Genomic DNA, 22,094 nt, shown 5'->3' with positions numbered 1-22,094 from the left:
GAAAATTTGCTCTTAATCACTGAGCCATCTTGATAGCCTCCATGGGCAAGTTTTGAAAAAAACTCCAAGGGAACTACAATGTGGGACAAAAGTAAATGAGAGAAAACAGGTGTTTCAGATTTGTGTAGTACTAAATATTTTTTATCTTCCTAACTCTTTTTATAATTTGATCACTAACAGCCTGATCCCAGCTCCCTTCACCTCCTCTCCTCTCAGTCCCATCCTCATTCCTGATCCCCCCATTTCCCTCTCTCTGTCTCCTCAGAGAAGGGGCCCCCCCTAAAGGGTACCACCCACTCTGCCTCTCAAATCACAGCAGGACTTTCTTACTGGGGTCTGAGAAAGCAGCCCAACCAAGGGGAAGGGATCCAAAGACAGGCAACAGAGTCAGTGACATGCCCTACTCCCATCGTTAGGCCACCCATATGTTGACCAAGCTGCACTTCTGCTACATATGTGAAGGGGGTGTAGGTCCACAATGCTCTTTCCTTGGTGGTTCAGTCTCTTTCAGCCCTCATGGGCTCAGGTTAGTTCACTCTGTAGGTCTTTCCTCAACCCTGCCCCGCCTCCACAAAACACCCTATGGCTATGGCTATGGCTCTCTGCATCTGTTTCCATCAGCTGCTGGATAGTACTGTTTAGTAATGTGCAAGGTTTCAGGTTTTTGCATTTTGTCCAGTTTTAACTATGGTCTGAACCTCATGGACCACAGATTAACAATGATTATTACACAGGGATCCTAGCTGGCCTGGTGAGCCAGCTGAGTTAACCACTGAACCACTGCTGGGTGGTAGCGGCACACGCCTTTAATCCTTAATCCCAGGAAGATTAAGGGATTTAAACTAGGGAGGCAGAGGCAGGCAGGCGGCTTTCTGTGAGTTTGGGGCCAGACTGGTCTACAGAGAGTTCCAGGACAGCCAGGGCTACACAGGGAAACCCTGTCTCAAAAAACAAAACAACCAAGACAAAACACCAACCAACAAAAAGCAAAGAAATGAACAAATCAAAACTATAGAACATCAATCATGAGATTTAGAAATTTCTTGACAATTAAAAATATTTGTAGCTACCTATTTAATGAAAATGCAAAGTTAAAGGCCCGTATCAATAAAGCAATTTCAATGGGATTACCCGCACATAGTCTCCTGGAATAACCCAACATATGCATATGTTAAGAGACAATGTTTAAATGGAGATGTGGCCCTAGTTCTACCATAGCAGGATTGCTTCTCCTCAAATAAAGGCACATCACACTAGTTTTATAATGGTTGAAGGTAAAAATTATCATTTTTGAGTTGCACAAGGCTATAATCCCTATCAGTAGCTACCATGTTACCAGGCCCTGGTAAACACCAAGAAAGCTAGTCAAAATAAAGCTTTAGCAATTAGCTCTCAAGCCAATTTGCATTTTAAATTCTCTTTAATGAGTGTCTTGTGTTTTTCTGGCCAGTTTGACTTATCAGCTGCTTTCACAACACTAACACCTTGCTGCCAGTTCAGCCTAAGGGAGAGAAAAATGTCCCTTTCTTTGGAAAGGCTATGCTCCCTTTTCTTAGGTGTTTAGTCAAGGCTTAAGCTAGAATCCTGGGAAGTCCCTGAGTTAGAAGTATCTCAGAAATAGAAAGTCTGGCCGGCCACTCAAGGATCGCTTTCAACAGGAGGTTGCCATGCTCAGATGGCGACAGCAGCTCTGCCAGCAAAGAGCCCAGATAGGAGTTGTGCACGAGCTATCTCACATACAGGGGGCAGCCGGCGATTTCAAATCCAGAAGGACGAGCGTCAGTCGCAAGCTCCCCTCGGCAGCCTATCCACGCTCCCCAGAAAAGCAAGGCTTGAACTCGCCCTCAGGCAGCAGGGAGGCGGGTCCAGCCAAGGGAGAGAAAGCCCCGCGTGAGGAGGAGTTGCGAAAGAGCCGAGAGGACGTGTGCCGCCGCCCCCACCACGGGAGGCGAGGCCCTCGTGGCTCCGGCTGGAAGCTCTGCCGCCGCGTGCCAGGCCCGCCGTCGGAGCCCAGGCTCCGCGCGCAGCCGGAGGGAGGGACCGGGCACGCGCACCGGCTGGGGGAGGGGGCGGGCCCGCGGGAAGCCCCGCCCCCGGAGCCCGCGAATTGGTTCCGCGAGGCCCCTGGCCACGCCCACCCGGCGCCCCTCCTTTCTTCCGGGCCCCGAGCCCCCCGCGCGCCGCGTCGGGGCCGCGCTCGCTCTCCGGGCCGCGCGCTCTGCCTGTCCGCCAGTCTGCTCGGCGCGCGCTCGGCGGCGGCCCGACGACGCAGCAGCTGCGCTCGCCGGACGAGGCTCGCCGCTCTCGCGCCCGGCTCCCCGGCCACGGAACGCGGGTCGCCGCCGGCGAGGGTGCAGCCCCGGAGCGGCGGCGGTGAGGACCGGGGGGCCTGGGCGGTGCGGTGGCGGGGAGGACGCGGCGGGGCCCGGGGCACCGGGGAGGGAGGTCGGGACGCGCCCGCCGTCCCGTCGGAAGCGGAGCGGCCGAGGGGTGCGCGGCGGGGAGGCGACGCCTCCTCGGGCGCGTGCCACGTCGCCCAGACCGCCTCCGGGGAGGCGACGGCGGGCGTCGGGCCGGCGCGCGCGGGCAGGGGCCGGCCGGCTTGCACAGGTTGGCCCGGGCGCGCAGGCCGGCGCCCGCCCGAGGCTCGGGGCTCCCCGCCCGCACTGGCCGCGCGCCCCCCGGGCCGGCCGCGTCTGGATCCCGCTGGCCGACGCCGCCCAGGCGGGCAGGGCCGCCCGCCGCGACCACGCTCGCCGCCCCTTCCACCTCGGCAGCGTCCACCTGGACAGACGCCGGTTTCTGGAAATCGCGGCAGACGCCCGCCTCTAGAGATGGGTTGCCAGGGAGGGGGAACGACAAAGTTCGAAACTCCTAGAAGGCCGGGTTGAGGAACAAAGTAGAACTTGAGGAGCAGCCGCCGCGGTGACGACGTCCCGGGGTGACGTCACCAAGCGGTGTTTAAAAATGGGAGCTGGGGGGGGCGGTTGTGGGTGGCTCTAGACGCCTAAGGTGTGGGGTGTGGTGCTTTCCCGCTCTGGTGGTCCTTCCACTCACCCCCTCCCCGGACGTAGACCTCCCTCGTTTGCCTTTGGTACTCCTGGAGCACTGATAAGAGGGGGTTAATTTTTCAGCTATTCTAGTCATTCCTTCAAACAAAAAAATAAATAAGTCCGTATGACTCATCTTCGGTTATAAACCAAAAGCAACCACTAAGTGGTTCTTTCCTTCCTTTATTTCTTTTTTGATATGAAATTGAGCAAACAAAGGCAAATCTCCAAACTGTTGTGTAGCACATATTGGCCGAATTGATGAATGAGAATGATCTAGGAAGCAGTACATTTCTTTAGTGTGAATCTTTTATTTTGTTTGGAGTGGAGCTTATGCAGTTCCATCAGCAACTTTTCTTATCCAGATTGTGTATTCAATTCCACTGGGTTTTTGTTATTGTTCCAGCATAAGGTGCTAGAAGTGAACCTTCATAAAGTGGGAAACGCCTCACATCTCCAGCAGTTGTAGTTGTAGAAGTTCCGTGTACCCACACACTGTTCTGTGGGAATTCCATCCATTGGATGGTAACAACAGTAGAAGGGGAACTTGGTGTTCTAAGAATCTCTAAAAGGAAGGTTTGGGTATCTTCCCATCCAGGATCAGAGGGAGTACAGCTGCCAGGACAAATCTCGGATAACTATAGAATTTGTTTCACAGTGAGGTCCCTTGTTTGCATTTGCACACAGAGTAAAGGAGTCGCATTCGACGAGAAACTTAAAAAGAAGCTAAAAGAATCAGGTGTTTCTTTTCCTTTCTCTTTTAATTTTTAAGAATAGACTGTTGTTAAGCTAGTTCACTGTTATAATCAATACAGTAGGGCCTGTCATTGGCTCCCATAAAGATGACGTTACTTAATAAATGCTGCATCTGAATTTCCAAGTTACTTTCATCAGCCAAATGAATGAGCTCATCTGGAAACGCATACATTCAAAACAACCCCCTGAACAGCCTTTGTAGATTAATCAATGATAAATCGCATTTTCTATTTTAAGAGTCCTTTGATGAAGTTCCAAAATGTAACTGATTATTTCACTTAATTTTTCTGTCAGTGATCCTGAATTGACGTTTTGTTGGATGTGTTTTAATGCTCACTATTTTTTGTTTAGCTTTTTAGGAAAATATATTTATACCTGGAGAGTATGTACAAAAAGCTCAGTGCAGCTAGGTATGGTGGAACACGCCTATAATTCCAGCATTCAGGGAGGCAGAGACAGGCAGGCGGACCTCTCTGTGAGTTCAAGGCCAGCCTGGTCTACAAAGTCCAGGACAGCCAAGCCTACACAGAAAAGAAAAAGAAAAAAAAAAAGAGTTCAATGCTGAAAACTTTTAATGTGTAACAGTTTCATTGAAGTATAATTGATATATATAACTTATATTTAAAATAAACTTAGCTGTTCTTAGTATAGCAGGTTGTAAAGCCAGGAGAGCACTCACTTTTAGAAAAGTAACCCTGGACTTACTAGATTTGTTTTCCTCCTGTTCCTCCCTTCCTGCCTCTAGGCCACCCAATCTGTTTTCTAACTGTATAGATTTAACCTGTTCTGCACATTATATAGGAAAGAAATTTCAGTATGTGGTATTGTGTATTGCCTCATTGCCTTTGCATGCTGTGTTTAAGGTTCTCCCATCTTGTAGCATTTGCTAATACTTCATTCCTTATATTGCCAATCCTGTTGTACGTGTTTACTTTATTTGTCCATTTACCATTAGGTGGATATTTGGAGTGTTTCTCCTTTATGGCTGGTATGAATAATGCTGCCATAAACATATCTGTACATGTTTTTTGTCGGGGCATATGCTTTAGATCTCTTGGGTTCATAGCTAGTAGAAATATTTTGGGAGAACTACAAATTTTTTTCCAAAATGGAGCTATAGTATTAGATTTTAAAGTTGTTTTTTTTGTTTGTTTGTTTTTTGTTTTTTGTTTTTACTTTTCATGTGCGTGAGTATTTTGGCTACGTGTATGTATGGCTACCACGTTCATACCTGGTACCCTCAAAGAGCAGAAGAGTGCCCTTCAGAACTAGAGTTACAGCTGGTCATCAGGGTATTGTGGGTTATGGGTATTAAACCTAAATCCTCTGCAAGAGTAGCATGTGGAGCCATCTTTCTAGCCCTCAGTGCCAGATTTTAAAGTTCTGTTTTCATTTCAAATCCTTTCACAGAGTTTTAAATTTAGCTAGAATTTGACTGATTTAGTAAAACCTGTGTAGTAGTTATTACAGTGATTCTTTTTTGAGTGGTATCTATTTTATTTTTGTCGTCGGAAGCACGGTATGCTCTCCACTGAAGTACTACTTAAAACTAAGTAATAAGAATCTCAGGAGTATTTCCTAATAGGTCTCTGAGGACCAGAAAACCTTAGGAATAATTACTAGCAATGAAATACCAGACAAAACTGAAGGGAGAAGGACAGCTGGAAGTGGGCACATGTTGTAGCACTTTATTCTCCAGTTGTCAACATGTGTGTGTGTATGAGTATGTGGTGTCTGTTGTTTTGTTTTTAAGAGAACTTTTGTCTTTACAGGGAAAAATGAAGAACGAAATTGCTGCTGTTGTCTTCTTTTTCACAAGGCTGGTGCGAAAACATGATAAGTTGAAAAAAGAAGCCGTTGAGAGGTTTGCTGAGAAACTGACTCAAATACTTCAAGAGAAATATAAAAATCACTGGTATCCAGAAAAACCATCAAAAGGACAGGCCTACAGGTGAGAATCAGACTGGACAGTGAACTGGATGAAGTGGCCATTGGTTTGTATAATGGTTACAAGGCTAGAGAGGTAAAGGATGTTTAGAACGTGCCTACGGTGGTTTTACCTGCAAAATACAAAGCTCTGGGGTGTCATGGTATCTTCTTGTTCGTTTTTTGTCCAAGTTCTTGTTGATGGAGTCCTGCTGTTTAGCCTTAGGAGGCTGGAGCTATGAATGCACCAGTTAGCTCTTGTGAGTAGGCTGGCTCCTGTACATTTTGCTGTTATTGAGGACACTTAGTGTTTTTCACAAATCTAGAGGATCCTAATTTTTCTGAAATGAGCATGGTAATTAAGAGTTGAAGGAAAGTAGTCTCTTTGTATCTAAAAGTAAAGTACACACTCCATGTTTTCTTTTCTTTTTTTTAAAAAGAGGGCATTGGTGGCTCACACCTTTAGTCCCAGCACTCAGGAGGCTGAGGCAGGCAAATTGCTGAGTTTGAGGCCAACCTGGTCTTAAGAGAGAGTTGTAGGACAGCCAGGATGATTTAGAGAAGCCCTGCCTCTAAAACCCAAAAAGAAGATAAAATGGTAAAGTAAGATAATCAGGCTGGGCCAGGCATCGTGGTAATAGCCTTTAATTCCAGTACTTTGGAGGCAGAGGCTGGTGGGTTTCTGAATTTTGAAGCTAGCCTGGTTTATATAGTGAGTTCCACAACAGCAAGGGCTATGTAGAAAGACTGTCTCAACAAAGAAACAGAAAAAGGTAGTTAGACAACCTGACATGTTCTTAGTTTTCAGAATAATGATGTCATTTATGAAATCTCCTTTATGGTATAAGTCTGGTGAAGGTAACTGGACTGTGCCTCAAGTGGTAAATACTGGCTTGGGGATTTTAAATCAAGTCTTGAATGATTCCAGGTCTTCATGAGCTTGTACACACCATAGTCTCTACACTGAGAAGACTTTATGTGCAACTGACTTGTATTTTGATTTGTAAGTTAAAGAACAGCAAAGCAGGCTAGACTTTAAGCTGTAAAAAATAAAATAAAATGCCCTGACATGCTCACTTTGGTACAGATGCATCTATTGAGAAGCCAAAGAGGTCATTTCCTAAACTAGCTGTCATACCATAAGGGGGATTATGGACATGTTTCTAAATTTAAAGTGAAACGCTAGTTAACTGACAACTACAGTAATCTGTTTTATTTGAGCATGTTTTTATCTCCAGTCTTGGTTCTACAAACCAATACTTCTGTGCTTTGTTATAAAAGTCTTTTTGTTTAGCACTTTGAGAAATCTAAGACCAAACTGGAAATACAATTTTGTTGTTTCTCATTTGCTTAAAGCCAACTGAGGTTTAATATTTTGATGACAAGGGATAAACCAAGGTAGTTTCTGCATTTTTTTTTCATAATTTTTAAAGTTTTCTAGTAAGTTGGTCAAAATTAGGTATGTAGCTGTTGAGTTAGGTTCAAGTAATTTTTTAGCTTCTTATTTGATTGTCTGTTTTTTGTTTGTTTGTTTGTTTGGTTTGGTTTGGTTTGGTTTGGTTTGGTTTTTGGGTTTTTTTTTCCCTGTACGTACACTTCTTTTCTGACAGTGAATAGCTTTTGTGAATTAGTTATTTAGGCTTTTTATGTTGGATGGCTGCTGTTGGACATGCCAAGCTACTGAAAAATAGAAGCACTGTCAAGTTAATACAGCAAAATCAGAGAGTGTACCATTTCATTTCCATTAATTCTAAAATCTTGAGAAAATGTCAAATAAGACTAAATTGGCATGTGATCAGAAGTATCAGTGAGTCATTTTTTAAGTAAAAAGCTGTTAAACTTTATGGTAGATTGAAAAAAAATAAGAATATAAGTTTTAAATGTTTTCTACCTTTTATACAAATGTGATATTTGTAGAGGACACTTTGGCAATATCAGATCTGTAAAAATAGTCATATTTTGAACATTAAGTTTCAGAATCTTATCTGGAGACATAATCAGAAATGCAAATAAATAAGGATGAATACAGAAGTCTCTTATATGTTATAATGGGAAAAAAATTAACCATCAGCATTTAGTAAATAATATACTGTTTTCATGCAGATTTTATAATCTTGCATTTGAAGAACAGTTAATAGAAAAGTAGTTCCAGTATGTAGGGTTAAAAAAAAAAAGCATAAAAATGTGATATATCTAAATTTGCTATAACAAATAAGTTATATCTAATATTAAGGCTTAAGCATCACCATCATTCTTATGGTGAATACAGTATATAAAACATGATTTCCACAGTCTTAACTGCTTCTGATGGTGTGATGCATTGGACTTGAATTATCCTATATAACATTAGAATCTGTAGGGTAAGTAAAAAAAATGAAGAACATCTTACACATACAGTTTTTATATACAATAAATTTTATGTTCAGACAAGTAATTTTTTACTCTGAATTTGCTAGTTTTAATAGTGCCATTAAGAAACGAGAGGGACTTTGGTTGAGCTTTTGTTAAGAGAGGATTTTGTATGCTATAGATCTAAAGTTGTTCATACACATTAGGTGATCACATTATTTCCAAGCTACACATGAACTTTGGGGTTGGTGGCCTGGATCTGACGTCTAGAGTCAAGGGTGTGTGATATTGGACAGTTCCTCAGCTGCCTCCTTTTTTCCCTTACAAAGTGAAAATAATATCTAGCTCATGAAATTAAAAAAAGTTAATTGGAAACTGGCTGTTGCATAGAGCATGGTCAAAAAGAATTACAATGTTTTAGGAATATTGTCTTAGGAGAACTTTTTACAATGAAGATTAAAATCGACTAATGAAACAATTTAACTTTAAAACTAAATATCACATTAGTACTATACTAGTAATTAAAACACTGGTTGAGAAGTCTTGTTGGAGTACAGATTTCACTAACTATTGGGTGCTTGAGATTGAACTCAGGAACATAGAAACTCAAGGCAGTTGCTGTACCACTCAGCTCTCTCCACGATATTCTAAGTAGCACATTATAATGGATAATCTCATTGTCAGTTGATTTCTATTTCCATATTTTGTATCTTCAGGTATGTAGAGAAATGAAACAGCTTACCTAAGCTCACCTAGTAGATAAATTCTAGGAATAGTACTAATGCCAGGTTATCTTAGTTGAGTATTGGTTGAAAATAGTAAATATATTTCATATTTTTCATTGTTGCTACTGTTTTTCTACTTACTCAGAATGCATGTTTTGAGATACATGTTTATTCATGCTATTGTTTATTCACTGGGGGAAAGTAGCTTTTTATTTTTGAGGACAGTAGAAGGGGACAGCAGGTTAGGCAGTGCAGTGAGTGTGGTGCTGCCTGCAGCTGCTAGCTATATTTTCTACATTCCATTGGTTGAACATGGAACTTCTTAGGTTAAAATGTAATGGGCTTTATTAATTAATTTTCTTCTTCTAACTTATTTTCGCAACTTAGATAAAAAAGTTCCATATAACAGAAGTAAATAGAGGCAATAATGATTCAGGATTACATGTTAATCATAAGTATATGATGTTCATGGTCCTTGAATCATTCCTTATTTTTGAAGTAATTATAGAGGAAGTAAAAGCTGTCTCCCTTAAGATTTAACCTTATTACCCAGGATGTAAAAACATGTTAGTGACAATAAAACTTGTCACAAAACAAATGCAATAATATTTGAGGCACTTGCTGCAGTCTTAGTAGTTACAGATTTTATCAACTTAGTCTACAAAACTTTATATCAACTTAGTCTACAAAACTTTATAATGTCAGGCTGGCGATATAGTTCAGTTGTTAGAGTACTTGCCCAATATACATGAAGCTTAGGATTTGATCCCCAGCATTGCAATAAACCAAGTGTGAGGGTTTATACCTGTAATCCAAGCATTTGAGAGGTAGAAGCAAGAGTAACATCCTTAGCTCAATAGCAAGTTTGAGGTGTGCCTGTGATACATGAGACTCTTGTTCCCCAACCCCCAGCAATCGTCAAGAGTTTTAAGTAGCTATTTCACATCTGTGCTTATTTGATGTACATGTACAATTCTGTAGTCTTTGATAAATAAAGAGACTGGTGACTTCCCACAGGCATCTTTCTTCTGTTTTCACCAGGCTGGGCATTCTTTGTGTTGCCTTTCTTGTCTGAAGTTCACACCTGAACTTCAGGTTCTCCATCAGGGTGTTTTTATTACACACTTTCACATAATTGAAACGTAAGATTTACGGTTGAGGTTCAGTTATAACTATTAATCTAATTCTGTTTTGTTATAGATGCATTCGTGTTAATAAGTTTCAGAGAGTTGATCCCGATGTCCTGAAAGCCTGTGAGAATAGCTGCATCTTGTACAGTGACCTGGGCTTGCCAAAGGAACTTACACTCTGGGTGGACCCATGTGAGGTGTGCTGCCGGTGAGTCTTCAAGTTTAACAACTAAACTGATTTTACCAAATTTTCTCCTGTGTGTCTGACCTGTATCGCTTTATATCCAAGACCTGGCAGTTTGGTGTTCTCAGAAAAGATTTCTAAAATTGCCCTCTTAAAGTGATGGTGAAGAGCTATTGAATATTTTATACCATGAAGAACTCACAAACAGGTTTTCCTAGAACTTTGCCAAGGAAAGTTTTATTGTACACCAAGAAGCTGAATGTAGAACTTATATACCTAGTCCTCTCTTACTGACTTTCATTCATGTGATACATCCCTTTATTCAAATTAGGAGCGCTGATTCCAAATAAAGGAGGATAGTGCCTCTTATTTCTGTTTTTAGATAGCTTTGTAGCATTTTAAAGCTTCTATTCTCATAATAGAAATTGCTTCTCTTATCTCAAACAACTATAAAAGGGTGTTAGATATGAAATTTATTTAAAGTTCTAATAAAAACATAACCTAGGCACTTGTGGGTTTTCAAAAAATTAAAGCAGCATTCTTTAGATAGTTCACAGGAGAACAATGGAGAAGAAGTAGTTATCAAATTAAAACATAGTATTATTTGTGACAAATAAGAAATAGAGTTGAAGATAACAGAGAAAAAGATGACAATGTGGGTGTCACTTGAGCTACTAGTGAAGGTTGAGGGTTGTCACTAGGTGACAAGTTAGGGAAGATATTTTTCTCCAGGAAGAAGAAACAGCATAAACTAGTAGCATGAACTCCCACAGTTTTTCTAAGGTAGTGCCCCTGGGGAGTTTCTCTCTCTCTCTCTTTCTCTCTCTCTCTCTCTCTCTCTCTCTCTCTCTCTCTCTCTCTCTCTTTTCTTTGAGAGTACAATTCTCTTGGCCTCTATTCATTACAGTGAAGATATGAATCTAGCTATGTACGGTAGAGATGATCACAGCCTTTAACTTCATATTTAAGGAAGATGAAAATGAAGATAAACTAATACTAAAAAAAAATGCATGTTCTTCTAAATTTTACCAGGAAAGCTCCTGATAAACTTGATTTGCCAGCACTTGATATAAAAGTATTATTGCTGTGGGAAATTTTCAGGGGAGATACAGGTTTATGGAAGTGGAATTTCTTTAACATTCTTGTTTTGCTTGAGGGAAAAGGAAGACTAAGCTGTGTTGAATTTTGATCAGAGATATCAGAGATAGTCAACATTTTTAGATTGTGTGATTAGTTGAGAGGTCAGGGTTCAGCTGGAGAGGTAGCTCAGTTCATTAAGAACTCTGGCTGCTCTTCAGAAAACCTGGGTTCAGCACCCACATGGTAGCTCACAAGTGTCTGTACTTGTAGTGTCAGGGCTGCAACACCCTTACACAGACATATGTGCAGGCAAAACATGAAATAAATAAAGATAAATAGTCATAAAAAAAAAAACCCTCAAGGATACTTGTATATTAGACTTAGGGGACTTTACCCATTGAAATCCTGCTGAAGACCTCAGTTTACAAGAATTTAAAAGTGACTATCATAATGTTGCTGTGTTGAATCCAGTCCTCCCAACCTTTTTAAATACTTTTATTTTGAGTCAGTAATGACATAGATTCACTAAAAAGATTTATTGGCAATACACTTACAAAATTTATTCCTTATATCAGATGTTACAAATTTTAGGGTCTGTGAGATATGTAGGATCCATAATTGGGCATAAACCCCATTATTTGAACTCTCTTAATTGCTTTCTTATTTCTTTCAGTTTCTTTCTATGACAACCTATACATTCTTAATAGTTCTCACAGAAGATACATCTGTTTGTTGCCTGAATTTCTGTGCGCCCTGTGAATGCCTGGTGCCTGAAAAGTCCAGAATAGGGCAATGGAACCTTGCAACTGGGATACAAATAATTGCAAGCATATGGATGCTGGAAATTGAACCCAGGTTCTCTGGAGGATCAGCAAGTGATCTATGCCATCTTTCCTACCCATACATCCTTATTATTTCATCTACCTCTTTTCTTTCTTCCTCTACCACCACCTCCTACTCTTCCTTTTTCTTTCTTTTTTTTTTTTTTTTTTGAAAAGCAAGGCTTCTCTGTTATTCTGGCTGCCCTGAAACTCACTATGTAGAGCAGGCTGGCCTCAAACCTCCAGAGATCTATGTTCCTCTAAGATACAAATCTTATAGTGCTCATTGGAACTGGCAGATCCTCTCTACTCCTTACCTGATTAAACAACTTCTTTAAACACTAAGTTATGTGAACTGTGAGGCAAATAGCCATTACCAACTTCTTCCTCTCTACAACATGGCATGATACAGTAGACATAGCTTCGACATGCTTATTGCAAGTACTTAAAGTTTGGTATTTAAGCATGAAAGTTTTGGTTGTACTTAACTAGACAGTTCATTCTTTTTTTAATTAATTTTTTATATTAATTACAGTTTATTCACTTTGTATCCCAGCTGTAGCCCCCTCCCACATTCCATCCCAATCCCACTCCCACTCCCTCATTTCCTCCCATGCCACTCTCCAAGTCCACTGATAGGGCAGATCCTCCTCCCCTTCCATCTGACCCTAGCCTATCAGGTCTCATCAGGACTGGCTGCATTGTCCTCCTCTGTAGCCTGGCAAGGTTGTTCCCCCCTCAGGGGGAGGTGATCAAAGAGCCAGCCACTGAATTCATGTCAGAGACAGTCCCTGTTCCCCTTACTACGGAACTGAGCTTGGACACTGAGCTGCCTTGGGCTACATCTGAGCAGGGATTCTAGGTTATATCCATGAATGACCCTTGGTTGGGGTATCAGTCTCAGGAAAGACCCCAGTGCCCAGATTTTTTTGGTTCTGTTGCTCTCCTTGTGGAGCTCCTATCCTCTCCAGGTCTTACTATCCGCCCACCGCCCCCTTCTTTCATAAGATTCCCTGCACTCTGCCCAAAGTTTTGTGATGGGTCTCAGCATCTTCTTTGATACCTTGCTGGTAGAGTCTTTAAGAGTCCCTCAGTGGTAGGCTCCTGTCCTATTTACTGTTTTCTCCTTCTTCCAATGTCCATCCCGTTTGTCTTTCATAGTGAGGATTGATCATCTTACCCAGGGTCCTCCTCCTTGGTTAGCTTCTTTAGGTAACAGTTCATTCTTAATAATGCCAGATAATGAAAACCTACTGTGGTTTCATCATATTAGTTTACAAAAATCTTCACACTCCGTAACTACTAATAGGTTTATATATGGTTATGACTTTTCCCCAAACTGGCTACTGTGTAAAGCTATTTTTGTTCTTTTGTTTGTTTCTTTCTCTTTTTCTTTCTGAAATAGGGCCACACATTCATATCTACAGTATGTAGATCAGGATGGTCTCAAACATGCCTCTACCTTCCTTGTGCTATATTACAGCCATGTACCACTATGCCTGGTGTGTTGTTGCTTTTTTTTTTTTTTTTAATACAAATTAGTTTAATACTGTAGTGTATACCCTCAGATCAAAGAATAACATAACAACATGATCTCTGTAAGGTAATAGAGAGCACTGAGATAAGGAAACATATATTTGAAACCAAACTGGAAATATAAATATTCTAGAAATTAGAACACTGCTGATATAAAAGAAAATTGAAAAAATCATTCCATCTTAAAAAAGTAACTTGGGGCTGAAGAAATTGTCCAGATCTTATACTGCTTTTCCAGAGGACTCAGACGTTTGGTTCATAGCACACATGTAGGGCCACTCACAACCAGCCTTACACTCCAGAGGATATGATGCTTCTGGCATTCAAACACGCAGCACTTAGTATGTCCACACCCACAAACATAAACATAACTAAAATTAAAAATTAACACATTGGTACACTTGAGACCAAGGTGCTATTATAAAAATTGAGATGTATTTAGATAGAACATTATTCCTTGTCATACAGATAACATTAAAGCTTAGTAGTTTATCAATTGGTGAAATATTTGAAGATACAGAATAAGTAACAAATTTTTTTTTCCTGTGATGAGAAAGTCTAAGAATAGCTGACAACTTAATCTGTTCAATATTACTTTAAAACTTTTTTGTAATGTCTACACTCTTTCTGTTAAAGGAGCAATAGGCAAATATTGATTTGCTTCATAGTAACTAAATTAGCTTTTAGCAATACATCATTGAGAATGGAAAGTTTAAAAGTTGTCCATTTTTAATTCTTATAAGGATTCTTAATATTACAGGAATATAGTTAGTAGTTTCATTTAGCATAAAGCCCTCGTTCTAAAGCACTACAAAGGCAGAGATGCACAAGTTATTTGGTTACCAAAAAGATCTGAGTTAGTACAACAGATCCATTTAATTATTATGTGCCTACCTTTGTTTTAGATCTGTTTCTACAAAGACAGTAATTTGTTTTCCAGTAAGTTTCTTGCCTTTCTATTTTCCCTGAATTTTAACTCCATTAATGGGTAAAAATGATGATACACTGCATATATTCTATGTTATGAGTAACTCAGCCAAACTGCTAAGCATTTGGAGATAACAGTTGCTAAAAAGATGGCTCTGAAGTTGAGAGTGCCTCTGGATTCCCCATCCACTGGGTGGGACACTAAGACCAAAGGAGACTAGCTGGTTTGCATTTGGTCAGACTAGCTTCAAGAGTCATGCTTTTTCTATTTCAGTCTATGAGGTTGAGGACCACTGGCCTCTTCATTTTCTTACTTTATTTATTTATTTATTATGGGTATTTTTTTTTTCAGACAGGGTTTCTTTATGTAATAGCCCTGATTGTCCTGGACTCACTCTGTAGACCAGGCTGGCCTCAAACTGCCTGCCTCTGCCTCCCAAGTGCTGGGATTAAAGGTGTGCCACACTCTGCTTAACTTTTTACTAGCATTATATTCAAGTTCCTATTGCGAATTCTACTTAAAATTTTAGCCATTAATAAGCTTCATGGTTTTATTTTATGTTTTCCTAGTGATCAGTGATAGAAGGCATCATTTAAAGTAGTTATCTGTTGTGTGTGTGTATGTTAATATGTTAGTCTTTTGCTTATTTTAATTGAAATGCCTTTTAAATTATATCTTTAAAATGCATGTGTATGGCACAGTATGTTTTGTGGGGCTTAGGACTAGTTTGAAAAGTCAATTCTCTCCTTCATTCATGTGTGTTGGGGGCTTAGATCTATGCTGGAGAGTCAGTTCTCCCCTTCTATCATATGTGTCCCAGGGATTGAACTCAAGTCGTGAGACTTGGTGGCAGGTACCTTTATGTGCTGTGCTATCTCACCAGATACATTGTCTTCTTATTCATGGGTATTGAGAGTTTCCTTCCTTCCTTCCTTCCTTCCTTCCTTCCTTCCTTCCTTCCTTCCTTCCTTCCTTCCTTCTCCTCCTCCTCCTCCTCCTCCTCCTCCTCCTCCTCCTCCTCTTCCTTCTTCTTCCTTCCTTCTTTCCTTCCTTCCTTTCTTTCTTTCTTTTCCTTTTCCCTTCCTTCCTTCTCTCTTTCTTCATTTCTTCATTCAGTTTACATCCCAATCAAAGCCCCCTCCCTCATCTCTTCCTAGTCCCATCTCCCTCCCATTTCCCATAAATCCCTCCCCTACTCCTCAGAAAAGGGGAGCCCCACCACCGCCAACCAACCCAGCACATCAAGTCCCATCAGAACTGAGCATGTCCTCTTCTCCTGTGGGCTGGTGAGGCAGCCCCAGCAGGGGGAAGTGATTAAAAAAAGCAGGCAAAAGAGTCCATGTCAGAGACAACTCCTGCTCCCCTTATTAGAGCACCCACATGAAGTACAAGCTGCCCATGAGAGTTGCTTTCTAAGGGTGTGCTTTTGGGTAAGTGAGGAAAAGGGAAGGATCTGGGAGGAACTGGGGGAGGGGAAACCATAATCAAAATATGTTGAATCAAGAAAACTTTATTTTAATTGAAAAAAGAAAATTTGTAAAGAAAAAAAATGTTGCTTTTCTAAAACTACATTAAGATATTATATTTCTGCCTTGTAAACATTTCCTCACAGTTGGTAACTTCTCTTTTATTATAATAATATCTTTTGAGGAGTAAAATATTTTACTTTCTAAAGTCCAGATTGTCAGTTTGCTATTTGTCTATGTTTTATAAATTAAATCTATCTAATTCAGGTACTCAAGAAACATTTTATGTTACAGGTTTGATATTTAGGCCTACCATCCATTTTCAGTTGATTTTTATGTAGTGTAGGTACAGACTGAAGTATTGGTGGTGGTTTTTGTTTTTGAATGTACATACCTGTTTTAAGAAGAATTCTTAAGGTGATGTTTTCCTAGAAATCCCAACATAATATAATTCAAGCAGAAGTCCTTTATCATCCTCATCACTTTTCCCTTTAATCTCAGTAATTGTCAGAAATCATTTGTCTGAAAATACAAAAAAAAAAAAAAAAAAAAAAAAACCACAGGCCCTGTCAAAATAAGTATGGGATTTTTTAGTCGATTTTGGACAGTGGCCATTTTTAAATACATTAGAAAATTTTTACTGTAAAGAAAATGTCATTGATATACACAAAACATAATAAAAATGTGGATTGTTTGTGATGTTTCAAAGCATTTTTTGTTTGATGTTAGTGGAGAAGAAAGTATGCACTTTTACTTACACTTCAATAGAGTAGATGTAAGACAATTAAAGCCTGCTTGTGCTTTTGATATTAAATGTGCAGTCCAGCTCTGAATTGGTTCCTTTATTGCCTTGGAAGAGTGGCATGACTAGACATGTTTAATTGTTTTTATAAGCCTTTCTTGCTTTTTTTTAATGATATATGTTTTTTTGTTTGTTTATTTTAATGTATACCTAGGTATGGAGAGAAAAACAATGCATTCATCGTTGCCAGCTTTGAAAATGAGGATGAGAACAAGGATGAGATCTCCAAGAAAGTTAGCAGAGCTCTTGATAAAGTGACCTCTGATTATCATTCAGGATCCTCTTCTTCAGATGAAGAAACTGGCAAGGAAGTAGAAGTGAAACCAAATTCAATGGCTGCAACACCAAGCCCTGTGTACCAGGTAACCACACAATACATCCTGTTACTGGGCAGTAGCAAATTACAAGACGTTAGTGCGACTGGCCAGACTCCAGCTGGTCACAGATAGGCTGTCCAGGGAGTCTTTAGAAAATTCTGAATCTCAAGTCTTCACTCTTACACACATACTGATAGAAAGCTGCTTCTCAGAGGTTCAGATTGGCATTCTAGTCACTTTACCAAAAGTGTACTCCATTCCTCAATGACTAGGAAAAGTATATATATTTTTAAGAAATATGCTGTCCTCAAAAAAAAAAATAAGTTCATAATAAGTATTCCTGATTGTTTAAAAATTCCTTTAAAAAAAGGCACCAGTAACTTTTTTAGTCTTTTGATACTTCATTTATTTCTTTAGGTTAATTTTCTTACTATTCTTCCTTTTTTTTTTTCATCATTAAGGAGAAATTTTACTGAATTATATTTTGACTAGTGTTTTTAGGTAAAAATGAAAAGAAGGTCTCTCGTGTTGCTCTAACTGTGGAAACATCTTACAGCAAATGTGTTTGCATTATAGATTCATTTATGTTATATCTATGTATTAAAAAACATTAACTTTCTAGAAATTGGATTAGCAATATTGTTTAATAAAACAATTTTTATGGTCTCATATTTTAGTATAATTTAAAGTATACCTTCATTTATTAGTCTGGATTAGATGTGACTTAATGGGCAAGTTTATAATGAAATACAAAAACTTGTACATAATGAATAAGATGCTTTTGAGTTTATGCCAGAGGCAGCCCCTGCTCCCCTTATTAGGGAACCCACTTGGAGAGTGAGTCTGGCTACATCTGAGCAAGGGTTTTATGTTCTCCCCATGCATAGTCCTTGGTTAGAGTATCAGTCTCTGAAGGGCACTTTTTTAGGGGGATGGTGGGGGCTCTGTTGGTCTCCTTTTGGAGCTCCTGTCCCCATCATGTCTTTCTGACTCTCCCTTGGGGGTGCAGCCAGTTCTGATAGGCTAGGGTCAGATAGGACCTCCCCTATCAATGGACTAGGGGGAGGGTATAGGAGGAGAAAAGGGAGGGAGGGATTAGAAGGAGACGAGGCCATAGCTGGGATACAAGGTGAGTAAACTGTAATAAATAATTTTTAAAAAATGTAAAAGGTGCTTTTGAGTATGACAAACTAAGCTTTCAAATTTATATAATGATAAAATGAACATTTCCCCATTGAAATTAATTTCTTCCTCTCTTGATTATGTAATTGTGCTTGCTTGGATTGACAGGAAGGATAGTTATAAAGATTATTGTATATTAGATGTGTATTTTCTTCCTTTTTATAAAACTTTTCTCTTTTGAGGGAAGGTGTCACTATGTAGCTTAAGTGGACTAGAACCAACTGCGTAGACTGGACTGGTCTAGACTCGCAGAGATCCCACCTCCTCTGACTCCTAGATACGAGGATTAAAGGCATGTGCAACCACATTCAGCAAAACTTTAAAAAATAAACATTTATTAAAACTATACAAAATTGCAAATTAAGACAGTAAATATTTAAGAGTATAAAACAGAATTGGGAATTCTTCCTTTCTCTCCAGCTCTCTCTCCTGTCTCTTTCCATTCGGTGTTATCACCAGGCTTTGCTTTTTGTTTTGTTTTGTTTCTAAGACAAATAATATAAAGGTTGCCTTTATATCATTTTTCAATTCTATGCCATAAATATCTAGGGCATTTTTTCTCTGTGTATGTTGCATTATATATTGCAAATTGCCTTTATTGAATTTCCTGGAAATCATCTAAATGTGATGATTTTTAACTTGATTTTGTTTTTACTCAGTCAAGCAAGAATGTAAGTCCCACTGACTGCTCTTAATTCTTTGTAAGTAAATTGACCTTTAAGTTTAAAATCAATTTACATTTTCTTTTGAACCAATTGGCATTTATTTTTCCCCATCACACAAGAATATTAGAAAGGTGTGGAAATAAAGGTATCTTACACACTTTTTTGATAAATATTTCTCTCTGGCATTTTCTATTCCTCAACAAAACATTGCATAGCAAAAAAAAACAAAACAAAACAAGACACAGGGCTTCTGTTTAAGCCCTGTGTAGAGAGTTGATATAATTGTTTTTTGGTAATTAGTTTTTAAAGTATATTCTGGAAATAAGTCCTAACACACAGGTATAATGAGAATATATCATCTGTGATTTGACTATTTATTATCTAATTGTGGCATGGTGGCATACACAGGAGGCAGAGGCAGGCAGATCTGTGAGTTTGAGGCCAGCCTCATCTACAAAGCAAATCCAGGACAGCCAAAACTACAAATAGAAACCCTGTCTCGGGGGGAGAAAAAAAAAAAGCAAAAAATCGAAACAAAAAACAAGGAATCTAAAGGAGGATTATCTGATAAAGATCACATTCATAGTGTAGGGTGTAGGGTCTTTGTACTGTAGTGTTTCTAGAAATTACTTTTACAGTCAGTTCTCAATCTTTCCCAAGTTGATCTTTGGACTTAACTCAATCAAAATTCCAAAAGTCCATTTCTATTAAGTAATACATTGGTTCTAAATTTTTAAGAAAATAAAATTTCAGGGCTGCCATGAATATAAAACTGTTCTGTGTATCAGGATTACTAATAGTTTAAGGATATACAATGTGTCATTGAAAAAAAAAATCTAGAATAAAGTCTCTTTTATACATTTAGCCCACTCACCACTCTTACAGCAGAATACCAGAGCAATTAAGGTGGAAAGTCTCGAATGGGTTCTAAAACGAGGGAAAAGGCCAAAATGGATCTAAGTGCTGCCAGATAGCCATGCACCCATGTAAGAAAACTAAATGGTTAATGTTTTATATATATGAACAAATCTGGAGAATTGTCTCGTAAATGTCTCCTAGGTCACAAAAGAAAAGTTGATTTTTATCACTAAACATTTTTAATCACCAAAAGAAAACATAAGAAAATGAACGACCAAATCATAGAAAGTATATTCTCATTACACATAGGTGTTAAAACTCGTTTTCAAAATATACTTTTTTAAAAAACCACTCCAAAAAATTAGTAAGCCTGGAACAGCAGGAGGATAACAAGGGTACAGCCAGCTTGGGCAAGTGAGACCCTGTCTCAAAATAAAAACAAGAAAAGAGAACTGGGGGAATATAGCTCAGTGGTACAGTTATTTATCTAGTATGCACAAGGTCCTAGGTTCTATTCTCAGTATTGCAATAATAGTAATAATAGCAATAGTTATAGTAGTAAGACACAAATAACCTAATTAAGAAATAGACAAAATTAAGAATATGCAAAAATTGTATAAAGGCCATTAAGCACATGCAAATGTTGGATCTCATTGAAACACAAATGAAATTAAAACAAAATGAAACATGACTTTTTCTGAGTTAAACAATCTAGCAGCATCAACTGTTGGTGAAGAACAGAAGCAGCCAGATTTCATAAGGAGTATAAAGTAACGACACCACTTGGAAAAATTGACACTTTTCCCTCTACTAGTCAGCATTCTCCTCCTTGGTATTATTAAGAAAAATAAAAATACATCTTGAAAGCCAAATGTAAAAACTTCAGGTGTATATAGATGTGTTCACAGGTACAAACGTAGATTTTCCTTTTCAAAATATACACAAAATTGGTTCATGTCATTGTACCATCTGAATTAAATGTTCTACAGAATCTTAAATATTAAAGAAAACATCCCATACTTGGAAGGACAGATTAGAACCAGAAAACCTAAGGAAAGAATTTGAAAACTGCTGATGAGAGTTTAAATAATGAAAACTTGATATTGCCTACCTGACTTATATGTTTTTGTGCCCAAGTACTAAACAGGCTAAAGCATAATGATCTGCAAAGTTTCCTCAAAATATTTGGCCTCTGTTATTAAGACAATTATTTTTTTAGTAGGCTTTGACTTGGGACATGAAAATTTGTGCTTCAAAGCCCTTAGTGACTCCTTACTTGACCAGCTATAGAAACTTGCCTAAAGCCCTAAAACCTGTTGTATTCTTAGGGCTTACCATTCATTCTGTGTTTGCATCTTTGATACTTGGAAGATCTTTTTTCATTTATTTAGTTTTTTTCTTCATTCAGAAAGTACCATGAGCTGTTTTAATGAAGTGTGGGTTTTTGTTTCTTAACATATTTAATTGTAACCGTAGGGATGAGGCCTACTCTTAAGGTGAATGGTAGGTTTGTGTTTAGTGAGCGGCCTAAAACTACTTAGTTTTTACTGAAAAAGTAGATTCTTTTTCCTTCGAATATATTTAATGCTTTCTCTCTCCTACAGATTTCAGAGCTGATCTTCCCGCCTCTTCCAGTGTGGCACCCACTGCCCAGAAAAAAGCCAGGAATGTACCGAGGGAGTGGCCACCAGACTCACTACCCTCCCCCTGTTCCATTTGGCTATCCAAATCCAGGAAGGAAGAGTAAACCATACCGCCCAATTCCAGTGACATGGGTACCTTCTCCTGGAATGCATTGTGACCGAAACCACTGGATTAATCCTCATATGTTAGCACCACACTAGCTTATTTTGATTTGTGCTGCCATGTTGATAGAAAGGAAGACTATACCTTACTATATACTGAAAGTTCATACTTGTAGTGAAGTTAGATGGACCAGACCATCAAACTTATTTTTATAGAAAAGCTATTGAGAATACTCTTTCTTAAAAAAGTATATATATATGCACTTTAGATATATTAAAATAGTTTGAGAAACTTTATTAAAGTTAGTCAAGTGCCTGAGTTTTTAATATTGGACTTGAGTATTTATATATTGTGCATTGACTTTGTTGGATACAAAAACACTGTAGGAGTGGGCAATGTGTTCTAGCACCTTTGAGCATTTACTTTATGGAGAGTATATAAGTTATTTATACACAAGGAAATCTATTTTATGTCATTATTTAGAAGAATTGCGTGAAATCATGTAGTTGCAAATAAAAAGTAGTTTGAGGCATGACAATGTGTGGTTTTGTTCTGTACATAGTAAAAGGAGAA

General features: G+C 39.0%; 3 protein-coding genes across 4 annotated transcripts in view; 2 read left to right on the top strand and 1 right to left on the bottom strand.

Annotated features, from left to right (window-relative positions):
- The first annotated feature begins 1,667 nt into the window (after nt 1-1,667).
- Nucleotides 1,668-2,891, top strand: LOC110562624 (collagen alpha-1(III) chain-like). Its single transcript, XM_021659457.1, has one exon. The coding sequence runs from the start codon at nt 1,668-1,670 to the stop codon at nt 2,889-2,891; it is 1,224 nt and encodes a 407-aa protein (XP_021515132.1).
- On the top strand, nt 2,165-22,053 carry Btg3 (BTG anti-proliferation factor 3). Of its 2 annotated transcripts, none has more exons than XM_021659460.2 (5): nt 2,165-2,373; nt 5,579-5,757; nt 10,007-10,144; nt 16,908-17,115; nt 21,380-22,053. In XM_021659460.2, exons 2-5 carry the CDS (start codon nt 5,585-5,587, stop codon nt 21,617-21,619), a joined length of 759 nt encoding a protein of 252 aa, XP_021515135.1. In that variant the 5' UTR covers nt 2,165-2,373; nt 5,579-5,584; the 3' UTR covers nt 21,620-22,053. The 2 variants fall into 2 exon arrangements, with proteins under 2 accessions (XP_021515135.1, XP_021515136.1); XM_021659461.2 differs by lacking the exon at nt 2,165-2,373 and adding an exon at nt 3,058-3,789.
- Nucleotides 16,368-22,094, bottom strand: part of Cxadr (CXADR Ig-like cell adhesion molecule) — a 55,647-nt gene continuing 49,920 nt past the window's right edge. The window contains exon 8 of the mRNA XM_060370669.1: nt 16,368-16,473. Within this exon, the coding sequence (XP_060226652.1) occupies nt 16,459-16,473 (15 nt within the window). The 3' untranslated portion in view covers nt 16,368-16,458. The remainder of the gene's footprint in view (nt 16,474-22,094) is intronic.

This window comes from Meriones unguiculatus, chromosome 17, assembly GCF_030254825.1.
Source record: "Meriones unguiculatus strain TT.TT164.6M chromosome 17, Bangor_MerUng_6.1, whole genome shotgun sequence".
NCBI classification, from domain to species: domain Eukaryota; kingdom Metazoa; phylum Chordata; class Mammalia; order Rodentia; family Muridae; genus Meriones; species Meriones unguiculatus.
Note: the sequence above shows the minus strand (reverse complement) of the source record. Positions and strands in the feature narration are given on the sequence as shown.

Coding starts and splice junctions, on each gene's coding strand:
- LOC110562624 (XM_021659457.1), top strand. CDS start 1,668: ATGCTCAGATGGCGACAGCAGCTCTGCCAGCAAAGAGCCCAGATAGGA.
- Btg3 (XM_021659460.2), top strand. CDS start 5,585: ATGAAGAACGAAATTGCTGCTGTTGTCTTCTTTTTCACAAGGCTGGTG. Junction 5,758..10,006: donor TCAAAAGGACAGGCCTACAG/GTGAGAATCAGA, acceptor GTTTTGTTATAG/ATGCATTCGTGTTAATAAGT. Junction 17,116..21,379: donor CACCAAGCCCTGTGTACCAG/GTAACCACACAA, acceptor TCTCTCCTACAG/ATTTCAGAGCTGATCTTCCC.